A 21,234-nucleotide genomic window follows, 5' to 3' on the forward strand; every position below is an offset into this window, starting at 1 on the left:
TGGCACAAAGATCAGTCAGAAAATATTTTGTGCAGTTGACGAACACAAGCATGTCGACCAATATAGATAGGTTAAGTAAGTGGGCAAAAGTCTGGCAGTTGATGCATAATGCAGATAAATACGATGTTGTGAATTGGCAAGAAGAATAAAAAAGCAGAGTATTTTTAAACAGAACGACTGCAGAATTCCAAGAAGGAGCTAAATGTTTTCGGACATGAGTCACAAAGATTCACATGTGGGAATAGCCAAAGGTTAAGAAGGCTAATGACATGCTACCTTTCATTATGAAGGGAGGCTGTGCTTCAGTTATACAGGGTATTGGTGAGACTACATCCCGAGTACTGTGTGCCTTTTTGATTTCCTTATTTAAAGAAGGATGCAGTCTGTTGGAGCTGGGTCAGAGGTGGTTTACAAGATTGATACCTGGAAAGAGTGGGTTGACTCATGAGGAATGATTGGACAGGCTGGGCTGTACCACTGTGCAGAGGCAATCAATTCTCCCTTCTGTCTCTTCCTCGTAACCAGCTCTTGGTCTTCAATGGATCAAGTTGCAGTGATCAAACCATCCCACCTCTCAATCAGCCTGCAGTCATTCCAAAATGCCTATTGTGCTGGATTTCAATTAACTGAGCCCCTAAGTTATATAATTATCTTTGAATCAACACCAGCTATTCATTACCCCCTGTGAACACTCGCAAAAGCTTTGGTAATATTTCCTTATTAACCATGCAGTTTTTTGATTATAATTTAATAATGCATATGAACAGAGATTCATTAAAAAGGACACCTTTAAACTTTCCTTCTCTAAAATATACCTCCCAATAGAGTGAGCAGACAGATAAAATATAACACAAACATTGGTGTGTAGCTTAAAGAAAGAAGGGCTTTTATTTTCACTTTGGGTGCAATCGGAAATTGCTCATGTCTTGCAATGCAACATAATTGGGTGTAGAGCTGGATGAACACAGCAAGCCAAGCAGCATCAGAGGAGCAGGAAAGCTGACGTTTCGGGCCTAGACCCTTTTTCAGAAATGGGGGAGGGGAAGGGGATTCTGAAATAAACAGGGAGAGAGGGGGAGGCGGATAGAAGATGGATGAAGGAGAAGATAGGTGGAGAGGAGACAGACAGGTCAAAGAGGCGGGGGTGGAGCCAGTAAAGGTGAGTGTAGGTGGGGAGTTAGGGAGGGGATAGGTCAGTCCAGGGAGGACGGACAGGTCAAGGGGGCGGGATGAGGCTAGTAGGTAGGAGATGGGGGTGGGGCTTGAGGTGGAGGAGGGGATAGGTGGGAGGAAGGACAGTTTAGGGAGGCGGGGACAAGCTGGGCTGGTTTTGGGATGCGGTCAGGGGCGGGGAGATTTTGAAGCTTGTGAAGTCCATATTGATACCATTGGGCTGCAGAGTTCCCAAGCGAAATATGAGGTGCTGTCCCTGCAACCTTCACCTTGTTATCTCAGATTCTCCACCATCTGCAGTTCCTAATATCTCTGCAACATAATTGAGAAGGTTTTGTACTCATGAGCCTTGAACCCATTACCTTCCAACACAGCAGGAAGTGTTCAATAAATAAAAGTGAAAAGAGTTCCTAAACAGGCTCCCTATCCTGCTTGCGAAGGAATGGAACTGACACTGACACGAATGACTCTATCCAAAAGTGTATACTCATCTTAGTGTGTATCTCTAGCCTAAATTGTTACATCGTGCTGCACATTTTTAGCATAGTCTTCAGGCTCAAAAAAACATAATTATTTGTTCAACCTCAGTTTGAAAATAACTGTGTACATTTATGTGTCCATACAGTTAATTACTGGAACGCAGCATCGTTTAATACCAAGTCCTCCTATCTCCATTTTCCTACATTCCGTGGGGAGCTAAGCGCAGACATTTCATTTTTCTTCAAAACAACTGTGTCATCGGGAGTTTTCCTGGAGAATCTCGGCATTAAAGACTTCATAAGGATTGAACTGAACTGTAAGTACCGTTTGACAGGGGTGCAATTTGAGAAAAATCTGTAGGTAAGGGGTTAATTGCCTGGAATCTCTGCTGTGTTGTCAGGAGTCAGTAAAATTCAGTTAATTAAACCAAATCACAAAAGGTAATGAAGTCTTTCTCATGTTGAGTGACACTGAGCAAGATCACATCGACATATCCAAAATACGAAGTTGCTGGACTGTGTGATGCAGTGAGTCGGACGCTGACCTATCAGCCAGAGGTGATGAGGGATCCAGAAAGATGAAATAGAAGGACGCCACTCTTTTTCCATTGCAAGTTTACTTCACATTTGAAAAGTCTCAGTGCATTACTGAATGGATTCTACAGGCCAGTTCAGTTGGCGTAATGACCTAGCTTAGCTAGTACAGAGTGACCTTCTCAAGTTGCTACATTTGGCTCACTTGCTGCTGATGGCCAGTTGCTAAATGTGAAGTGTTCCAGTCTCTAGCATTTGTGCCCTCCGTACCTTGATAGAAAAATGTATTTCAGTGTACCGGTTAATAACTGATGCTTTTTTGAGTGATATGTTGCGAGTATGAACAGCATTATGCCGACAAAGTGCACCATCATAGGGGAACTTTTCTATCATTAAACAGACGGATGCCTTTTGAGTTGTAGCACAACCTGACGTGCATACCATCAGTAACAAAACACAGGCAATTCCAGAAAGGCCTAAGTTAAAGGAAGCGCTCAGACTCAATATGAACCCAACCTCAGAAACAACGGGAGACGTATTTGGAGGGATGGATTAAAATGTCCAATGTGGGATGCATGTCCAACATCCTAGGCACAAGTTTTGTATTTGAGCAGCTATCAGTTTAGTTGAGTGTCCCAAGGTGGAGTGATGGCACTCTCAGTTATCATGTTTAAATTCAAATGGGAGCAATTCTATTTCTATGAATTAACAGAACTCAAGAAAAGCAGGAAATGTAGGTTCCTTAAAGTATATTTCTTTGCCAGAGCAGGAGTGCCCTCCTGGGTCTCCAAGGAAGAGAGTGGACTCACTCAGTCTCTATTCCTCAATATACCTGATGGTGATGACTGTTACTTCCAACCATATGGCTGTCAAACATAAGCCCAGATCCTCGACTGTGATCTTTTGTTGCTCATATTCCCTAATTGTTGTTTGCCAGCATGTGCTAAAATGCTGGGTGGAAAATAGAGCCAAAGCATAAACACCCGTGATGCGCTTGTTTTTCTGTTAATATTGGTTTCCTGACTATCTAGAGATAATCTGGTCATTTTGCTGTATCCACCTCCCCCCCACCCCCACCAACAACATTTGGGGTGGCACAGTGGCTCAGTGGTTATCACTGCTGCCTCACAGCGCCAGGTTCGATTCCAGCCTCGGGTGACTGTCTGTGTGGAGTTTGCACATTCTCCCCGTGTCTGCGTGGGTTTCCTCCGGGTGCTCCAGTTTCCTCCCACAGTCCAAAGATGTACAGGCTAGGGGGATTGGCCATGCTAAATTGTCCATTGTGTTCAGGGATGTGTAGCTTAAGTGGGTTATAGGTGGATGGGTCTGGGTGGGATGTTCTGAGGGTTGGTGTGGACTTGTTGGGCCGAAGGGCCTGTTTTCACACTGTGATTGATTTCAATCAAGTAGAATCATGTTCTTACTAAACCCTGACAGCAGTGGAATTGCTGTCTGTGAGATGCTACTGGAGAAGTAAATATGGATGTAAGCTGGAAATACAATAGGTTTAACTGTGAAGACTCCCTTTGGCTTGAATTTTGTTAGCAAAGCAATGCAAAGGGCCATCAAAAAGTGCTATCAAGTAGCACTTGCAAAGCAATAACCTGCTCAAAGATACTCAGTTTGGGTTCTGCAGGGACCTCTCAGCAGCCTACCTCATTGCAGACTTGGTCCAAACATGAGTAAAAGAGCTGAACTCTAGACATTATATGAGCGTGACTGCTCTTATCTTCAAGGCAGCATTTGACCAAGTGTGGCATCTGGCAAAACTGGAGTCAATGGGAATCAGGGGAAACTCTCCTTTGGATGGAGTCAGGTTCTTGCTCAAAGGAATAAAACAAAGAACTACGGATGCTGGGGATCTGAAACAGAAATTGCTGGTTAAACTCAGTAAGTCTGGCAGTATCTGTGGAGAGAAAACAGTTAATGTTTCAATTACGTTGATCCTTCTTCAGAACTTAATGCAGATGGAAAAAGGTGGCATTTATGCTGATGGAAGGGTAACAGGACTCAAATCCTAAATTCTGTTTTCTCTTCACAGATGCTGCCAGACCTACTGAGTTTTTCCAGCAGTTTCTGTTTGACTTGTATCTAATGTTCCAGGGACATGTCTTTGAATCAAGCTAAGATAGAGGGTCAAATTCAAAATCATCAAAATCTGGAATTATTAGCCCGCTTAATGATGATATGTACGCACTATTGCTTGTCATAAAGACACATTTTGTTTCCTTTGAGGTAGGAAACCCTTACTTGGTTTGGCCTACATGTGACTCCAGACTGACACCAATGTGGACTCTTAACTGCCCTCAGTCATGGCCGAGAAAGCCATTCAATTCCAGGGCAATTAGGGATTGGACCTTAAGTTTGACTTAGCCAGTGTCACTTACATCTTATGATCGACGATTAAAAAAATACAGAAAGTGGATCTGAATCATGAAATACCAGTATGTACATGCCTCGAGATGAAACTGGAGTAAATACATGAGCAGAATAACATTGGGGAAAAAGACACTTCAGCTCATTTGGTTTCATTGTTGCATCCTTATCCATCACTCGTTCCACCACCCTCATAAATGAGCCTGCTATCCTGGCTGAATCTATTCTTTTTGTCCTAGTGCCCCAATGGATCATCAGCTATATAAAGACATATTTTCTCCCGTCTGTCAAAATATCCCCTGAACCTGAGCTGCTTCAACCTTTGAATGCATTGATATTGATCACCTTTGCAAATCTTTCAATATCTCTGCAGCTTTCTTCTAAGGTTTCGATCTTTAAGATCCAGCTATTTTTGATTGAATACTGGAGATCAGCCTCATTGTTCTCTGTGTGACTGGGCTGTGACCCCATCCCACCCCCACCCCATGCCCATGAATCAATGATTGATGGGTGTTGTACCCAGTATTGCCAGTGTGTCTCAATTTAAGCTGTGAGGGTGCAATTCAACTGTTTTTCTGAGGCCTCAGTGCTTCATCTTGATATGCATGTATTGGAGCGTTAAAAGGGCAGACTGTGCCCTCTCATAGAATCATAGAGTTTTACAGTTCAGAAGGAGGCCATTCGACCCACCCTGTCTGCACAAGCTCCCTAAAGAGCGACCCAGTTCGTCCCATTCTCCAGCCCTATCACCACAGCCCTCCAGCTTCATCACTTCTAAATATATCTTCGGTTCTTTTTTGAAACCTCCTATGGAATCTGCCTCCACACTCCCCCAGGAAACGCATTCCAAATCCTAACAACTCTCTGAGTGGTTTCTCCTCATCTCACCCCTAGTTCTCTTGAAATTGTGACCCCCGGGTTACTGACATACCAACTAGTGGAAACAGAATAAGCTTCTTTACCCTGTTAAAATTGATCGTAATTTTGAGCACTTCTATAAGGTCACCTCTTAATCTTCTCTGCTTCAAGGGGAATAAGCCCAATTTCACTAATCTTTCCTTTTATCTAAAATCCTTCAATCCTGGTGTCATTCCAGTAAATGTATAGGATGAAAAGATGTCAGCAATATTAGATGGCAGATACTGCGTAATGGAGCTCTCAGCCATCATTTTCTCTTCGAAAAATAAATGCATGTCATTATTCAAACTGACATTCCTGAATAAAATTTGGGCACCATATTGTATGAAATTCCATTTTAAAATATGTTTACTTAAACCTTACTGTTACTTTTAACCAATTGAGACCAGTAATAAGCCTGGCTAAAAAAATGACACCTCCAGTCAGTGTTTTATTGTTGGTATTAATAGTGCTATAATAGCTACTTCAACAGCCAAATTGCCAGTATAACGATAACTTAAGATAAAGCTGTGCAGTTGCAAATTCCATGGTTCCTAGTGTTTTCTTTATGGTCCATGTAAGTCCTTTTACAACTGGTGTTGTTAGAGGCAACAAGTGAAACAAAAGATGTATCTTAATGCATTACAACAGTATTTAAGGAGGTTTTTAAAACCTTTAAGTCACAGGGGTAGGCATTACATTTGGTAAGTGACCTCCAGCAGCTGAAATGAATGCCAGCCACAATCAATCCATCCCATTCCACATTTTAACCTTGTGATTTTGTTTTTAGATCTTGTTTTGAATGTAAGCTGCATTATTTCAGAGAATAATGCAGATATCGTTCATCGCTCCTATCAATGAAACTCAAAGTGTTGAGACTACATTCTCACAGCTTGCAAATCAGACAAACTTTTTGAGAGATGGGAGTTTCCAAAGAAAGTTCAGCAGCGCTTCAAGAATGGAAATTTTAGCACAGAGGGAAGAACATTGAACCCCAAGGGTCTTTGTGGCGCTAGCTCTTTATTGTAGTGAACTGTGCTCTTCACATTTTCCTTCTGTCTTCATCTGCCCTCTCATTGTTTTGACAACTCTTTGCCTAATAATGAAAATACCTTGTAACTACGTAGCATCTTTTACAACCATGTCCCAATGTGCATTAAAGCTGATGAAGAACTTGAAGTTCAGGGGTATGGGGATGAGTTGGGTCCGTGACTTTGGGGTGTTCAGTTGAACATGATTGCCGTCAGAGGCAGACCTGATGGGCCGAATGACCTACTTCTGTTCCTGCGTTGTCACTGTTACAAAACACCAAATAAGGCAGCCAACAGTGTACAGCAAGCTCCCGCAAAACAGCAATGTGTAATTGATCATGTTGTCTGTTTATTTAAAATAAATTTGGTATTGACTTGAGAATGTATTGAGGAGAGTTCCTTTGCTCTTCTTCAACAAAATGCCAGAGGATTTTTTGCATCTCCTTGCAAGGAACTTCATTCTAATATTTAATTTGAAAGGTGACACCTCCAGCAATATAGAACTCCCTTAGTACTGCACTGGAACATCAACCTTGATTTTTGTGCTCAAGTCTTACAACCTGTCAACCTCAGAGGTGAGATATCCACCCACTGTGAGCCATGTCTGACACCCAAATTACGGTGATGGTCATGGCCTCACTAACTCACATTCCCTAATCTGTGAATCAATTATTTGGGAATGTTTCATCCATCCTCTCCCTTTCTGCCTCTGCAACTAATCTACAATAAATGAATACCCCTTATCATCGTCAATGTATTTCTTGTGACGAGTAAAATGCTTCTGTGCGACAGACAACTTATATTTCCACTTACAATTTTGGTTTCTCCTAATATTTCAAAACCACAACCTGGGATTGAAGTATATGGTTTGAGAATTGGAATTGAATGTGCCAATTAACTCCATCAATGACAGTTATTTGAAGTCGAGAGGGATGATTTCAAAGAGATGAAGTTATGAAGGGACAAGACAGGAGGACTAGAAACAGAATCTTTCAAGTGATTGACAAGCCTAGAATCAGTGGGCAGATATGATTAAATATAAGAGACTTAAGGCAGAAAGGTTCCCTTGCTCACAAATATTAATGCAGCACTGAGTTAGTGGGTGAGGCACAGGGACTGTGGATGGATTTTTGCATTGGCAGCAGGAATTAGGAGGTCGCTCTGATTTTCATCGAGGCAGAAGCCCAATTGGAGAAGAGATGTCTCAGTCGATCTGTTAATGGCCCTAGGGGATGGATGACCTGGTGGGGGCAGGGTATCACAGAAATGGAGGTGGCAATTGAGAGACGCAGGCCACTTTCAGGAATGATGTGACATTCATGGCTCTGGCTCTCACCTCTTAATAATTTTAAAATCTGTCCCATGGGTTCCTGTGGCTCAGTGGTAGTGTCCCTACCCCTGACCCGGGAGGTCCAGGTCAAGTCCCACCTGATCCAGAGGTGTGTAATAACATCTCTGAACAGTTTGATTAGAAAAATAGGTTAAATAAAAAACTAATAGAGTTCTTATGACACAGTGGTAATGCCCTTCCCTCTGGACCGGGAGGCCCAGGTTCAAGTTCCACCTACTCCAGAGATGTAATAACCTCTCTGAACAGGTTATATTAAAAAAAAATAGAATCTATCTCATCTTCAAGTCAGCTTGGGTAGATGGAGATCAATCAGAGAATCCCTACCGTGTGGAAACAGGCCCTTTGGCCCAACAAATCTACAGCGACCCTCAGAGCATCCCACGCAGACCATACCCCTATAACCCACCTAATCTACACATCCCTGAATACTACAGGCAATTTAGCATGGCCAATCCACCCCAACCTACACATCTTTGGACTGTGGGAGGAAACTGGAGCAAACCTATGCAGACACGGGGAGAATGTGCAAACTCCACACAGACAGTTGCTCAAGGGTGGAATCGAACCCAGGTCCCTGGTGCTGTGAGGCAGCAGTGCTAACCACTGAGCCACCATGCCACCCAGAGAGCCAGGAAATGTTCAATGAATGTAAGTTTTACCAAAATGGGATGGCTTTGTTTTGTCAAGAGTTCCACATTTTAAACTCACATAGAAAAATTTCAAGGCTGCTGACCCTGTTCCAGACAGACCAGAGCCGTTCAGCTCAATAGCGCCTGTCCCCACCCACCACGGGCAATCTTATAAACGTGCCCAATCAACCTGTTTGTCCTGCCCTTCCTCGGGGAGGTTGGCAGTTTCAGGTGCAGAGGTGACAGACCAGCACCCCAGGCTCTTATTAACATTGTTCTTTGGTTGCCTGCCCCTGTGCAGAGTCAGTTTATCCCATTGAAATACAGTCCCATGACTTGTGAGAAGAAAACACACGAATAGATATTTTCTAATCACCCTATTCAGAGATGACTCTGGAGCAGGTGGGACTTGAATCTGTTAGCTTAGAGGGTAGGACACTACCACTGTGGAACGGTGGCTCACCTGCGAGCACAAGAATGTGGGAACAGGATGGGCCCATGAAACTGACACTTTTGGTTCCGCAGAAAACAAAGACCAACACTTAGTGGCTGGGCTAATTTGGCTATTATCTGGAATTACGAATCTAATGATGACTGTGAATCCATTGCCGATTGTTGGAAAAACCCATTTGGTTCACAAGTGTCCTTTAGAGAAGGAGACTGTCATCCTTACCTGGTCTGGCCTACATGTGATTCCAGACGCACTGCAATGTGGTTGATTCTTAACTGCACTCTGGGCAATTAGGGATGGGCAATAAATGCTGGTCTAGCCAGCGACTCCTTCATCCCATGACTGAGTAAAGGAAAAAAAAATCCTTCATCTGGCATCCATGTGACTCCATCCCACACAAGCCTGAGTCAGCACGAGCAATTCATATTGATCTTACCAGCAATGCCCATATCTCAAGAACAAATTCAACTAAAAATGAATGACTACTCGAGCGAGCTATAAAGCGGTGCTCGAAACTTACTGAACCTGCACCTCGGTCGGGTGAAGTCTGTAAAGGGAAAATATATTTAAGGAGCATAACTGGTCATAGAATCATGGAGATGTACAGCACGGAAACAGACCCTTCAGTGCAATTTGCCTATGCCGACCAGATATCCTAAATTAATCCAGTCCCATTTGCCAGCACTTGGCCCGTATCCCTCTCAACCCTTCCTATTCATATATCCATTCAGATGCCTTTTAAATGTTGTAATTGTACCAGCCTCCACCACTTCTTCTGGCAGCTCATTCCAAACATGCACCGCCTTCAGCATGAAAATATTGTCCCTTAGGTCCCTTTTAAATCTTTCCCCTCTCACCTTAAACCTCTAATTTTGAACTCTGGGGAAGGGATCTTGTTTATTCAACCTAATCACACCCCTCATGATTTTATAAACTTCTATAAGGTCACCGCTCAGCCTCTGATCCTCTTTTAGAATAAGTTTAGGAGTGAATGGAAATGAAAGAAGTCAATGTCCTTTCACTATGCCCACCAAAAGAATCCATGCATGATCAGAAAGACAATTTCCATTTCAATAGAGGTTCATCTTCCATGTCGATGAATTGGAGCACATTGCCATCCAGCTGAATGATACTCATGTCGTTGTGTTACATGTGGATTTTGCAGCTCCAGTGGAAGTCCTCTTCTCACTTGATGTGGGGAACGGCCCTTTTGCAGTTGTAGTGGAGTCAGCCTCGCCATTGAATGACAATCAGTGGCATTACGTCAAGGCAGAGCGGAATATCAAAGCAGCATCACTCCGAGTGGATCACCTGCCACGAGTAGCTCAGGAGGCTCCCGCTGATGGACACATCCATTTACAGCTCAACAGCCAGCTGTTTATAGGTAGGAGCTCACTGTTCTGAAAAAAAAAGAGGTCTATTAATCTGCCGTCAGTGCTTTGACTGATTACCCCTTTCATTTTCTCTCTCAATTGACTGCCTACATTAGTGCCAAAACCAGAAGCCCACAATACAAAAATTACATTTCCCGGTGCATTTTTGCTCCCTGTCAAAGAGGTTGACATTTTGTGAGTGAGGCATGTCAAAGCTTACAATGGCTTAGTGAAAAAACCTACCTATTAAAAACATTTGGTTATTTATAAAACAAATGATTAAGAGAAAATATTGCCAGTGGTAATTCTATCAATCTTACATTGACGCCCTGGACAAATGGTCTCTACTGCCTTCTATGGGTAAGGTAGGAAATGATGGAATTATGGAATGGGTATTCAGTGCTTCTTTGACTACATAACTTTAGTTTCTGCTCCTTCTAGTATGAAGCCTGCAGCTTGCTCAATGCCACTTTTCAAAGTGCTAGGTTTTCCAAGGGAATGAAAAATGTTTCCATGACTACTCGGCTTCATAGTACATTTGTGCAGCCTGATCAAAATTCCTCGGTATTAGGCACCTGTGTGAACAAAGTGATTGCTATGGGGAAGCCACTCCCTTCAATCTGTGATGCTGAAGGAGTATTTAACTTACTTCTTTATTGCTATCTGTCATTCACAGTTTCTGTTGGCTAAAAAAGAAATTACCACTTCAGGAAAAAGGAAGCTAATGAAAATCAGTGAGGCATTACTGATACGGCATATGGGCCTCTACATGAATAACACTCCTTTACAAACTTGAAGGTGTGTTATTCAGGTATCAGTCCTGTTGCTCATTAATGTACAGCTGGTCTGTGGGCACAGTGATTGTGTTAGGTGCTGTGACATTTGATAACTTTGACAATTGACAGATTGCTCCATTTTAATTCCATTTGTTATTTCCCTGTTATTTTAATGGCAATGAGAAAGTCAAAGATTGGCTGCACGGTGAGCAAAACTACCTGAAAGGTGGTTTAACCCCTCCAGGAGATAAGCAGGAGGTGGAGAGCTTTTTGACTAGTCTCTGCCTCTAACAGGGGTTTTAAAGGAATGAAAGTCCTGGCCATCTTAAGGAAAATGGATCAGACACCCAGGTCATACAATCATAGAATCTCTATAGCGTGGAAACAGGCCATTTGGCCTATCAATACTACAACGATCCTTCAAAGAGCAGCCCACACAGACCCACCCCCTAGCCTATCCTTATAACCCTGCATTTCCATGGCTAACCCACCTACCCTGCTCATACTTGGACATGATGGACAGTCAGAGGCATTCTGCAGTGCAGCCACCTTTTACTTGCAAGAGAGCTTTAAAAGGCAGCAGGGGCCCTTCAAAAACTGGTATCCCTGAGAGTTTCTAGTATGTGTGTCCAGAGCACAATGAGAATTTTAGCATGAGGTCAATTCTGTTATTTTGTTTGGGTTCAGCTGAATGTGTCGCTTTCAGCACAAAGGAGCTAAAAAGTAGGTACAAGAGAAGTCTATGTCGTCCCTTGAGTCTAATTCACCATTTAATAAGATCACACTGGTCTTCCAACCTCAATTATTCTTTCCTGTCAGATCACCATATGCTGTGATTCCTCTGGAGTCCAAAAACCTATCGATCTCAGCCTTCAATTTATTGAATGAGCGAACGGCAGCAACACTCTTCAGTATGGAATTGAAAGTAGTCGAAACCCTCTGAATGAAGAAAGTTCTCCTCAACTCCATCTGAAATGATCAATCCCTTAGCCTAGAAAAAGGTGTCCAGTTCTATACTCGCCAACCAGAGAAAGTAATGGACTAGATACTCCCATCCCAATGTGGGACTGAATTGCACTAAGCCTGCTTTATAAAGAGCAAGTCAGGACCCTGCACCCTGCTTTCCCTCCTATGCCAGCTCCATTGCAGAAATAGACACTTCAGGCCTTCCAATGGGGTGTGTTGGGCTACGCTTGAATAACAATGTAGCTCACACCAGAGTTGGCTTGAGTCATGTAAGACCCATAATTTGGAATGATGAAATATGTGAAATTTACATCAAAAGTGATTCCAAATTCACATTGTCTGATGAAATGATGTATCATCTGCTATATTTGTTTATATCTATACAGTGAATAAGAATATGACCCAGCGCCTTGATTTGTATGAAAGTTTGAGAGCTCTGAAAGATGGTTGAACTTATGAATGTCTTCAATGTCTTTGGCATTTCTAGTTCAAACTGCATGTTGATACAGATGTTGAATGGAATTTGTTATGAATGTTTGGCTGACTCGTAATCCCACAAATGGCTTTGACACAGCTGTCAAGGACAATGTGAGCTTGGATATTTATGAGCTGTTAAGAGGCTTAGAATTTACCAATTTGTCCTCCAGGTAATATTTGTTTATTTTGACAAATGTATGACTTCTCAAATGTCTTACGGGACTCATGTTTTTGTTTACAGTGGATACTGGGTTGGGGTGGGTATTGAGGGAATATAGGGCAATGGATTTGTCATTTGAGGGGAGATCTTATAGAAACATGTAAGATTATGAAGGGAATAGATAAGGTGGAGGCAGGGAGGTTGTTTCCACTAGCAGGTGAAACTAGGACTAGAGGGCATCGCCTCAAAATAAAGGGAAGCAGATGTAGGACTGAGGTCAGGAGGAACTTCTTCACCCAAAGGGTTGTGAATCTGTGGAATTCCCTGCCTAGTGAAGCAGTTGAAGCTACCTTGCTGAATGTTTTTAAGGCAAGCCTAGATAAATTTTTGAACAGTAAAGGAATTAAGGGTTATGGTGAGTGGGCAGGTAAGTGGAGCTGAGTCTCAAAAAGATCAGCCATGATCTTATAAAATGGCAGGGTAGGCTCGAGGGGCCGGATGACCTACTCCTGCTCCTAGTTCTTACGTTCTTATGTTCTTATAATGCAGTAGGTTGGGTGGGAGTGGGGCCCAGATTTGATATTAGGAAGTGAGGGACATTAGCATGTTATAGGGATGAGGAAAATGTGAGGGAGCTAAGGGAAGTAGGGTGTGGAGGGTTCAGAGTGTTCTCCTGAGCTGGGCCAGTGTCTTAGCCAACAGAGGTAGATCTTTTACTCTGGCTGCTCCAAAGTCATCATCTCCACGGAGTCAGAAGACCTAACTCTATCATGTCGCCAATTTCCCAACATTGAAAATAGCATGTCTGGCACTACCAGTCAGGAGGCTGATAGAAAATGCCCTGAATGATGATTCACACCTTCAAGATGATAATCTGGCTCAACCTTTCAGTGTCTACATCATCAGACCACCTCCAAATCTTGAATGTTTCAATCAAATCAGCCCTCATTCTTTTAGGAACCAAACTAGGGAACTTTTAGTGTCTTGCCTCAAAGATAAGTATGTCATTTCTTAAATATGGAGGTCAAAAGTTGAATTTTTGGGCACGTCTAAGGTCACAAACTGAGGCAGGAGACTCCAAAAATACTGGTGGCAGAAAGGGTGAGATTTTTGGCACACTGTTCTTAGAACATAGAACATAGAACATTACAGCGCAGTACAGGCCCTTCGGCCCTCGATGTTGCGCCCTGTGTTGGCTGGGTCATTCTCAAAGAATTCACTGAAAAGAGTGAAAGGTAAGGCAAAAAAAATGATATTCAGTTGATGTGGTTTAAACGGATCTTCAAAACAAATTTGACAAGATTACGCAAAAGATAGGTTAATGCAACAAGGATGTTCTTGACGGTGGGAGAATCCAGATCCAGGGGTCACAGTTTAAGGATAAGGATTAAACTTTTTAGGACTCCAATCAGAAGAGTTTCTTCACCCAGAGCGTGGTGAACCTGTGGAATTCATGACTACAGAAAGTGGTTGAGGCCAAAACATTGTGTTTTCAAGAGGCAGGTAGATATAGCTCTAGTAACTAAAGGTATTAAGAGATATGGAGGAGGACAGTGTTATGGTTTTGAGCTTAATGGTCAGCCATGATCATGTTGAAAAGTGCAGCAGGTTCAAGGGCTGAATGGCCTCCTCTGCTCCTATCTTCTTTGTAACAGACTCCTGACAATGTTGAATACTCAACACTGAGTCCAGGCCCCATAAAATCTCATGGCTTCAGGTTAAACATGGGCATTGAAACCTCTTGTTGATTACCATATACCACCCTCCCTAGCTGATGAATCAGTGAAACACTGGGGGTGGCAAGGATGCAGAATGTACGCTGGGTGGGGGATTTCAATATTCACCACCAGGAGTGGCTCAGCAGCAGTACTGTTGATCAAACTGGCTTAGTCCTCGAGGACATAGTTGCTAGACTGGGTCTGCAGCAGGTAGTGAGGAAACTAACAAGAGGGAAAAATATATTTGTCCTCATCCTTACCAATCTGCTAGCTGCAGATACATCTGTCCATGAAAACATCGGTAAGAGTAACCATCGCACAGTCATTGTGAAGGCAAAGTCCTGCCTTCACGTTGAGAATAACCTCCATCATGTTGTGTGACACCATCACCGTGCTAATGGTACAGACTTCGAACAGATCTAGGAACTCAAGACTGGGTGTCTGTGAGGTGCTATGGGCCATCAACAGCAGCAGAATTGTACTCCAGCACAATCTGTAACCTCATGGCCCGGCATATCCCCCACTCAACCATTACCATCCAGCCAGTGGTCACCCCTGGTTCAGTGGAGAGTGTAGGAGGGCGTGCCGGGAGCAGCACCAGGCATACCTGAAAATCAGGTGTCAACCTCGTGAAGCTACCAAAGAGAACTACTGGTACGTCAAACAGCGTAAGTAACAAGTGACAGAGATGACAGTGACAGTGATCCCATAGCCAACTACGCAGTCTTGCCACAACCAGTCATAAATAGTAGTAGAAAATTAACTGACTGGACGAGGAGGCCCCACAAATATCCCCATCCTCAATGATGGAAGAGCCCAGCAATTTAACTATGACCATCTGGTTCCAGAGATGTGTAGAGATTTGATAGTCCATAGACCATAATCTTGTAATATTTTAAAACAAAGTCAAATATTTCTGTTTGATTCGGGCACAACACACTTTGTTCTTTCTCGAAGATGACCCACTTTTTTCTTAAAGATACTTGACAATTCATTCCAGATATTTGATACATCTCAATGTAAATTTGTCCACATTCAATATCCTCTTTGCTCCATTAAAGTTGGTAACCATTTTTTATGAATTAGGACCATAAGACGTAGGAGCAGAAATTAGGCCATTCAGCCCACTGAGTTGCTCCGCCGTTCATGGCCATTGAGACTGTGTGTGAATGCACTTTATCATTTTCCTGAATCCCTTTCAAATTTCAGGTAACTATTCCATTTTAAATGTTTTAGAGTACCAGGGCATGAGAGTCTAATATAGCTTTTAACATGACATGCGTAAGTGTACCCAGGCTCAGTATTTAAAGATTCCTGACACTCACTATAATTGATATTTCCACAGCACTTCCCCAACACTGGAATGTGTTATTGATGAATTGCTTGATGGGTTGAGGGTACCTCATCCATCACTGTGTTGCAACGTTGAAATTCTGCAAATGGTTCAGGCCTCAGAGTCTCCAATTTTAAAAAAAAAACAAACAAGCTGCATCCATTCAACGTCAAGCAGAAAGGGTTAATTAGTGGATAGCAAGAACACCAGATGCTGGAGTCAGAATCAATACAGTTTGGAGCTGGAGGAACACAGCAGGCCAGGCAACATCAGAGGAGCAGGAAAGTTGACGTTTCGGGCTGAGACTCTTCATCAGGACTTGGGAGGGGAAAGGGAGCTGGGAAATAAATGGACAGAAGAGGGGTGGGGCTGGGGGAAGGTAGGTGGGATAGCGATAGGTGGATGCAGGTCAAGGTAGTGGGGATTGGTCAGTGGGAAGGGTGGGGCAGATAGATGGGGAATAAGATGGACATGTAGTGTCAGGTCAAGGAGGCAGGGATGAGAGGGAGGGCTGGACATGGGATGAGGTGGGGAGATTTTGAAACTTGTGAATTCTTTGTTTTGGCCATCGGGCTGTAGGCTCCCAAGGCGGAAAATGAGGTGCTGCTCCTCCAGTTTGTGGGTGGCGTCATTGTGACACTGGAGGAGGCCCAGGATAGATATGTACCCCTTGGGAGTGAGAGGGGCAGTTAAAATAGTTCGCAACGGGACGTTGTTGTTGATTACAGCGTATGGATGACAGGTGCTCCGCAAATCTGTCACCGAGTCTACGCTTGGTCTCAACGATGTAGAGGAGACCCCACCAGGAGCTACAGATACAGTAGAGAAGGTAGTTGGGTATTCACACCACACCCCCGACCTCCCCCTCACTGAGGACGAATGGTTAGTCCTCAGTAAAGGATTCACCTTCATTCCCCTCCGCCTGAACATCAATGAATTCCATACACGTCTGGATGTTGAACTCCATTTCCACCGCCTCTGCCTCCGCGCCTATTTCTTTGACAGAGGGTCTAACTCACCCTCTGACGACCCTTTCTCCTGCTCCAATAAACCTCATCCTCCTGGACACCAACCCACGGCCTCCTACTCTCCCTTGATCTATTCATTTCCAACTGCTGTCATGACATCGATCACCTCAACCTCTCCATTCCTCTCACTCACTCCAACCTCTCCCCCACAGAACATGCAGCCCTCCGTTCCCTCCACTCCAACCCTAACCTCACTATTAAACTATCAGCGGACAAGGGAGGGGGGGGCACGGTAGTGGTATGGCATTTTAGTCACTACATTGCGGATGCCAGGCGCCAACCCTCTGACACCTCCTCCTATCGCCCCCTCAATTATGACTGTACTCGGTGACCAGTGGTGTGCCGCAGGGATCTGTTCAGGGACCCCTGCTCTTTGTGATCTTTATAAGTGACTTGGATGAGGAAGTGGAAGGGTGGGTTAGCAAGTTTGCCGATGACACGAAGGTTGGTGGAGTTGTGTACAGCGTGGAGGGCTGTTGTCGGTTGCAACGGGACATTGACAGGATGCAGAGCTGGGCAAAGAAGTGGCAGATGGAATTCAACCCACAAAAGTTTGAAGTGATTCATTTTGGAAGGTCGAATTTGAATGCAGAATACAGGGGTAATGGCAGGATTCTCGGCAGTGTGGAGGAACAGAGGGATCTTGGGGTCCACACCCATAGATCCCTCAAAGTTGCTACCCAAGTTGATAGGGTTGTAAAGAAGGCGTATGGTGTGTTGACTTTCATTGGCAGGGGAATTGAGTTTAAGAGCCGTGAGGTTATGCTGCAGCTCTATAAAACTCTGGTTAGACCACACTTGGAATATTGTGTTCAGTTCTGGTCACCTCATTACAGGAAAGATGTGGAAGCTTTAGAGAGGGTGCAGAGGAGATTTACCAGTATGCTGCCTGGATTGGAGGACAGGTCTTATGAGGAAAGGTTGAGGGAGCTAGGGCTTTTTTCATTGGAGTGAAGAAGGATGAGAGGTGACTTGATAGAGGTTTACAAGATGATGAGAGGCATAGATAGAGTAGATAGTCAGAGACTTTTTCCAAGGGCAGAAATGACTATTATGAGGGGGCATAATTTCAAAGTGATTGGAGGAAGGTATAAGGGAGATGTCAGAGGTGGGTTCTTCACACAGAGAGTGGTGGGTGTGTGGAATGCGCTGCCGGCAGTGGTAGTGGAGTCAGATACTTGAGAGACTTTTAAGTGACTCTTGGATAGGCACATGGAGGATAGTAAAATGTAGGGTATGCAGGGTAGTTTGATCTTAGTAGGATAATAGGTCGGCACAACATCATGGGCCGAAGGGCCTGTACTGTGCTGTACAGTTCTATGTTCCTGATCACCAGACCATCATCTCTCAGACAATCCATAACCTCAATACCTGAGGAGACCTCCTACCCACAGCCTCCAACATCATTGTTCCCAACCCCACTCTGCCCGGTTCTATCTCCTTCCCAAAATCTCACTGCCCTGCCTGACCCACTGTTTCTGCCTGCTCCTGCCCTTACCTTGACTCTGTCTTTTACCCCTAGCCCAGGAACTCCGCACCTATGTTTGTGACACCACCCATGGCCTACAACACCTCTAAGATTTCAGTTCCCCGCCCCCAAACCCTCATCTTTGCTATGGACATCCAGTCCCTGTACACTTGTATCCCACACACCCTCCTCTTCTTACTCCCCCACAGGCCCAACCAGTCCCCCTACACCAACACCCTTATTCACTTAACTGAACTCATCCTTACCCTTAACAACTTCTCCTTCAGCTCTTCCCACTTCCTACAGACTAAGGGAGTGGCCATGGGCACCTGCATGGGCCCAAGCTATGCCTGCCTCTTTGTAGGATACATGGAACATTCCCTTTTCCACTGTTACACTGGATCCATCCCTCACCTCTTCCTCCGCTACATCGATGACTGTATCGGCGCTGCCATGTGCTCCCATGAGGAGCTTGAACAGTTCATCAACCTTACTAACACCTTTCTCCCTAACCTCAAATTCACCTGGACCATCTCTCCTTCCTGGTTGTCTCCATCTCCATCTCTAATAACCGCCTCAACACCGACATCTATTTCAAGCCCACCGACTCCCATAGCTACCTGGACTACACTTCCTCTCACCCACCCTCCTGCAAGAATGAGATCCCCTACTCCCAATTCCTCCGCCTCCACCACGTCAGCTCCCAAGGTGAAACATTCCATTCCCGAACATCCCAGATGCCCTCCCACTTCAAGGACCACAATTCCCTCCCTCCGTTGATCAAAAATGCCCTCAACCGCATCTGTTGCATTTCCCACACTTCTGCCCTCAAATCCCCTTCCCCCCAACAAAAATAAAGACAGAATTCCCCTGGTCCTCACATATCACCCCACCAACCTCCCTGTCCAGCGTATAATTCTCTGCCACTTCCACCACATGCAATCCGACCCCACGACCAAGGATATATTTCCCTCCCCACCCCTATCTGCCTTTCGTAGGGACCGCTCACTCCGCGACAGCTCCACACTTCCCACCAGCCCCACCACCGCCAGTGCCTTTCCCTGCAACCGCAGGAAGTGCTACATCTGCTCCTACACCTCCCGCCTCACCTCCATCCAAGGCCCCAGACAAACTTTCCATATCCAACAGGGGTTCACCTGTACATCCTCCAACCTGGTTTACTATATCCGTTGCTCCTGATGTGGCCTCCTCTACATCGGTGAGACCAAGCACAGACTCGGTGACCGATTTGCAAAGCATCTGCACTCTGTACACTATAGTCAACAACGCCTTCCAGTTGCCAACCAGTTTAACTCTTCCTCCCACTCCCTGGGTGACATGTCCATCCTGGGCCTCCTCTGCTGCTACATTGATGCCACACACAAACTGGAGGAGCAGCACCTCATATTCCGCCTCGGGAGCCTACAGCCTGATGGGCTAAACATTGAATTCACCAGTTTCAAAATCTCCCCACCACTGGCCTCATCCCATGTCCAACCCCTGCCCCCAACCCCGCCTCTTTGACCTGACACTACCTGTCGATCTCCTTCCCCACCTATCCGCCCCACCCTTCCCACTGACCAATCCCCATCACTCCCTACCTGCATCCACCTATTGCCATCCCACCTACCTTCCCCTAGCCCCATCCCTCTTCCGCCTATTTATTTCCCAGCTTCCTTTCCCCTCCCCAGTCCTGATGAAGGGTCTAGGCCCGAAACGTCAACTTTCCTGCTCCTCGGATGCTGCCAGACCTGATGTGTTCCTCCAGCTCCAAACTGTATTGACTGGGTTAATTAGTATTAATCTACTACGAATTCAAAAGGGGGTGGGGTGTAAACTCCTGCCCATAATTATGTCATCCACCTCTCCTCCTCCATGGAGGAAGGAAAAGCCCACCCCTTTGTTAAATTTGCCTTTCCGAAACTCCTCACACACAGGGCATTGCATTTTGAACATTCCAATATGCCAAACACTAGGATACTAACAATGTGTCAATCTTATCATCCGAAATTAAAGATTCACTCACATATCAAAACAATATTTGAAAGTTCATTCTGGCCAGAAAATGAAATTCCAAACATGGTAATTTCTGGAATTAAAATTTACCCAAGTCCATCCACAACATGGAGCCAATTCCAAAAGATAAACATCTACAAACCAAATTTTTGAATCGACATTTCGCAAATTTTGGATTTGCACAACCATGATGGTTTCTTAAAATGTCATTGCATTAACAATACATGCTCCACATAGATACAGACACACAACACACTTTCAAATCACCAGACATTCCCAAAAAGCTCGCTCAACTTCAAAGTATCCCCAGATTTCAAGCTCCAGGGAACAAAAAGGCACAAATTATGCTAGACGACATTTAGCAACCAACAAAGAAAGGTGCATTCAAACCAGACCATAAAGAGTTAACACTTCTGCAAGGTTCAGGGCACTTGCACAGCGCAGAAACCTGGTCTCCAGTTCTCCCTTTTCCCCAGTCATTACTGTCTTCCATCCTCTCAGGGGTCCTGAAAACGAGCTGTACCAGTGCCAGATTGAATCGCTTCTAATAATGCAGTTCATGTCTCATTCTATATTCTCAACAGGTTTGGTGGTGAACTTCTCAGCTTTTGGAAAATCTAGAGGAGGAGCAAGAGATGCAGTGGCTGGTTGTCCTGTTTGAGAATATTCCCCTTTATCCTGTCACTCTTTTGATACTGCAGAAGTTGTCTGTTTCAGTTGTAATTCCACTGTGTGCTCCACTTGATGCCAAAAGTGCAGTGTTCATTCTCTGGTGCAATAAATTAATCTTTTTTAAGCTTACCATTTATCACTGTATTCGAAATCTTTCTAAGCTGTTCTTTGCTTTGCCCTGATTGGATAGCTCCCAAAAGAGAACTGTGTAAGCACTCATCTTTCTGTGCAGGTTTCTTAACGATGGGTTTGAATTTCTTGACAGGCCCAAACATGTTTTTATTGGGTTTGATATTAATGCAATCTGTGTGAAGGGAAGGTGAAGG

The 21,234-nt window shown here is 44.4% G+C and overlaps 1 protein-coding gene across 1 annotated transcript in view; it reads left to right on the forward strand.

The window, feature by feature from the left end:
- LOC109930579 (contactin-associated protein-like 5) overlaps positions 1 to 21,234 on the forward strand; it is a 1,093,911-nt gene that overhangs the window by 862,372 nt on the left and 210,305 nt on the right. Inside the window, exons 16-17 of the mRNA XM_048598831.1 lie at positions 1,799 to 1,969; positions 10,087 to 10,305. Coding sequence (XP_048454788.1) covers positions 1,799 to 1,969; positions 10,087 to 10,305 — 390 coding nt within the window. The remainder of the gene's footprint in view (positions 1 to 1,798; positions 1,970 to 10,086; positions 10,306 to 21,234) is intronic.

This window comes from Rhincodon typus, chromosome 7 (genome assembly GCF_021869965.1).
Source record: "Rhincodon typus isolate 14 chromosome 7, sRhiTyp1.1, whole genome shotgun sequence".
In the NCBI taxonomy this organism is placed as follows: domain Eukaryota; kingdom Metazoa; phylum Chordata; class Chondrichthyes; order Orectolobiformes; family Rhincodontidae; genus Rhincodon; species Rhincodon typus.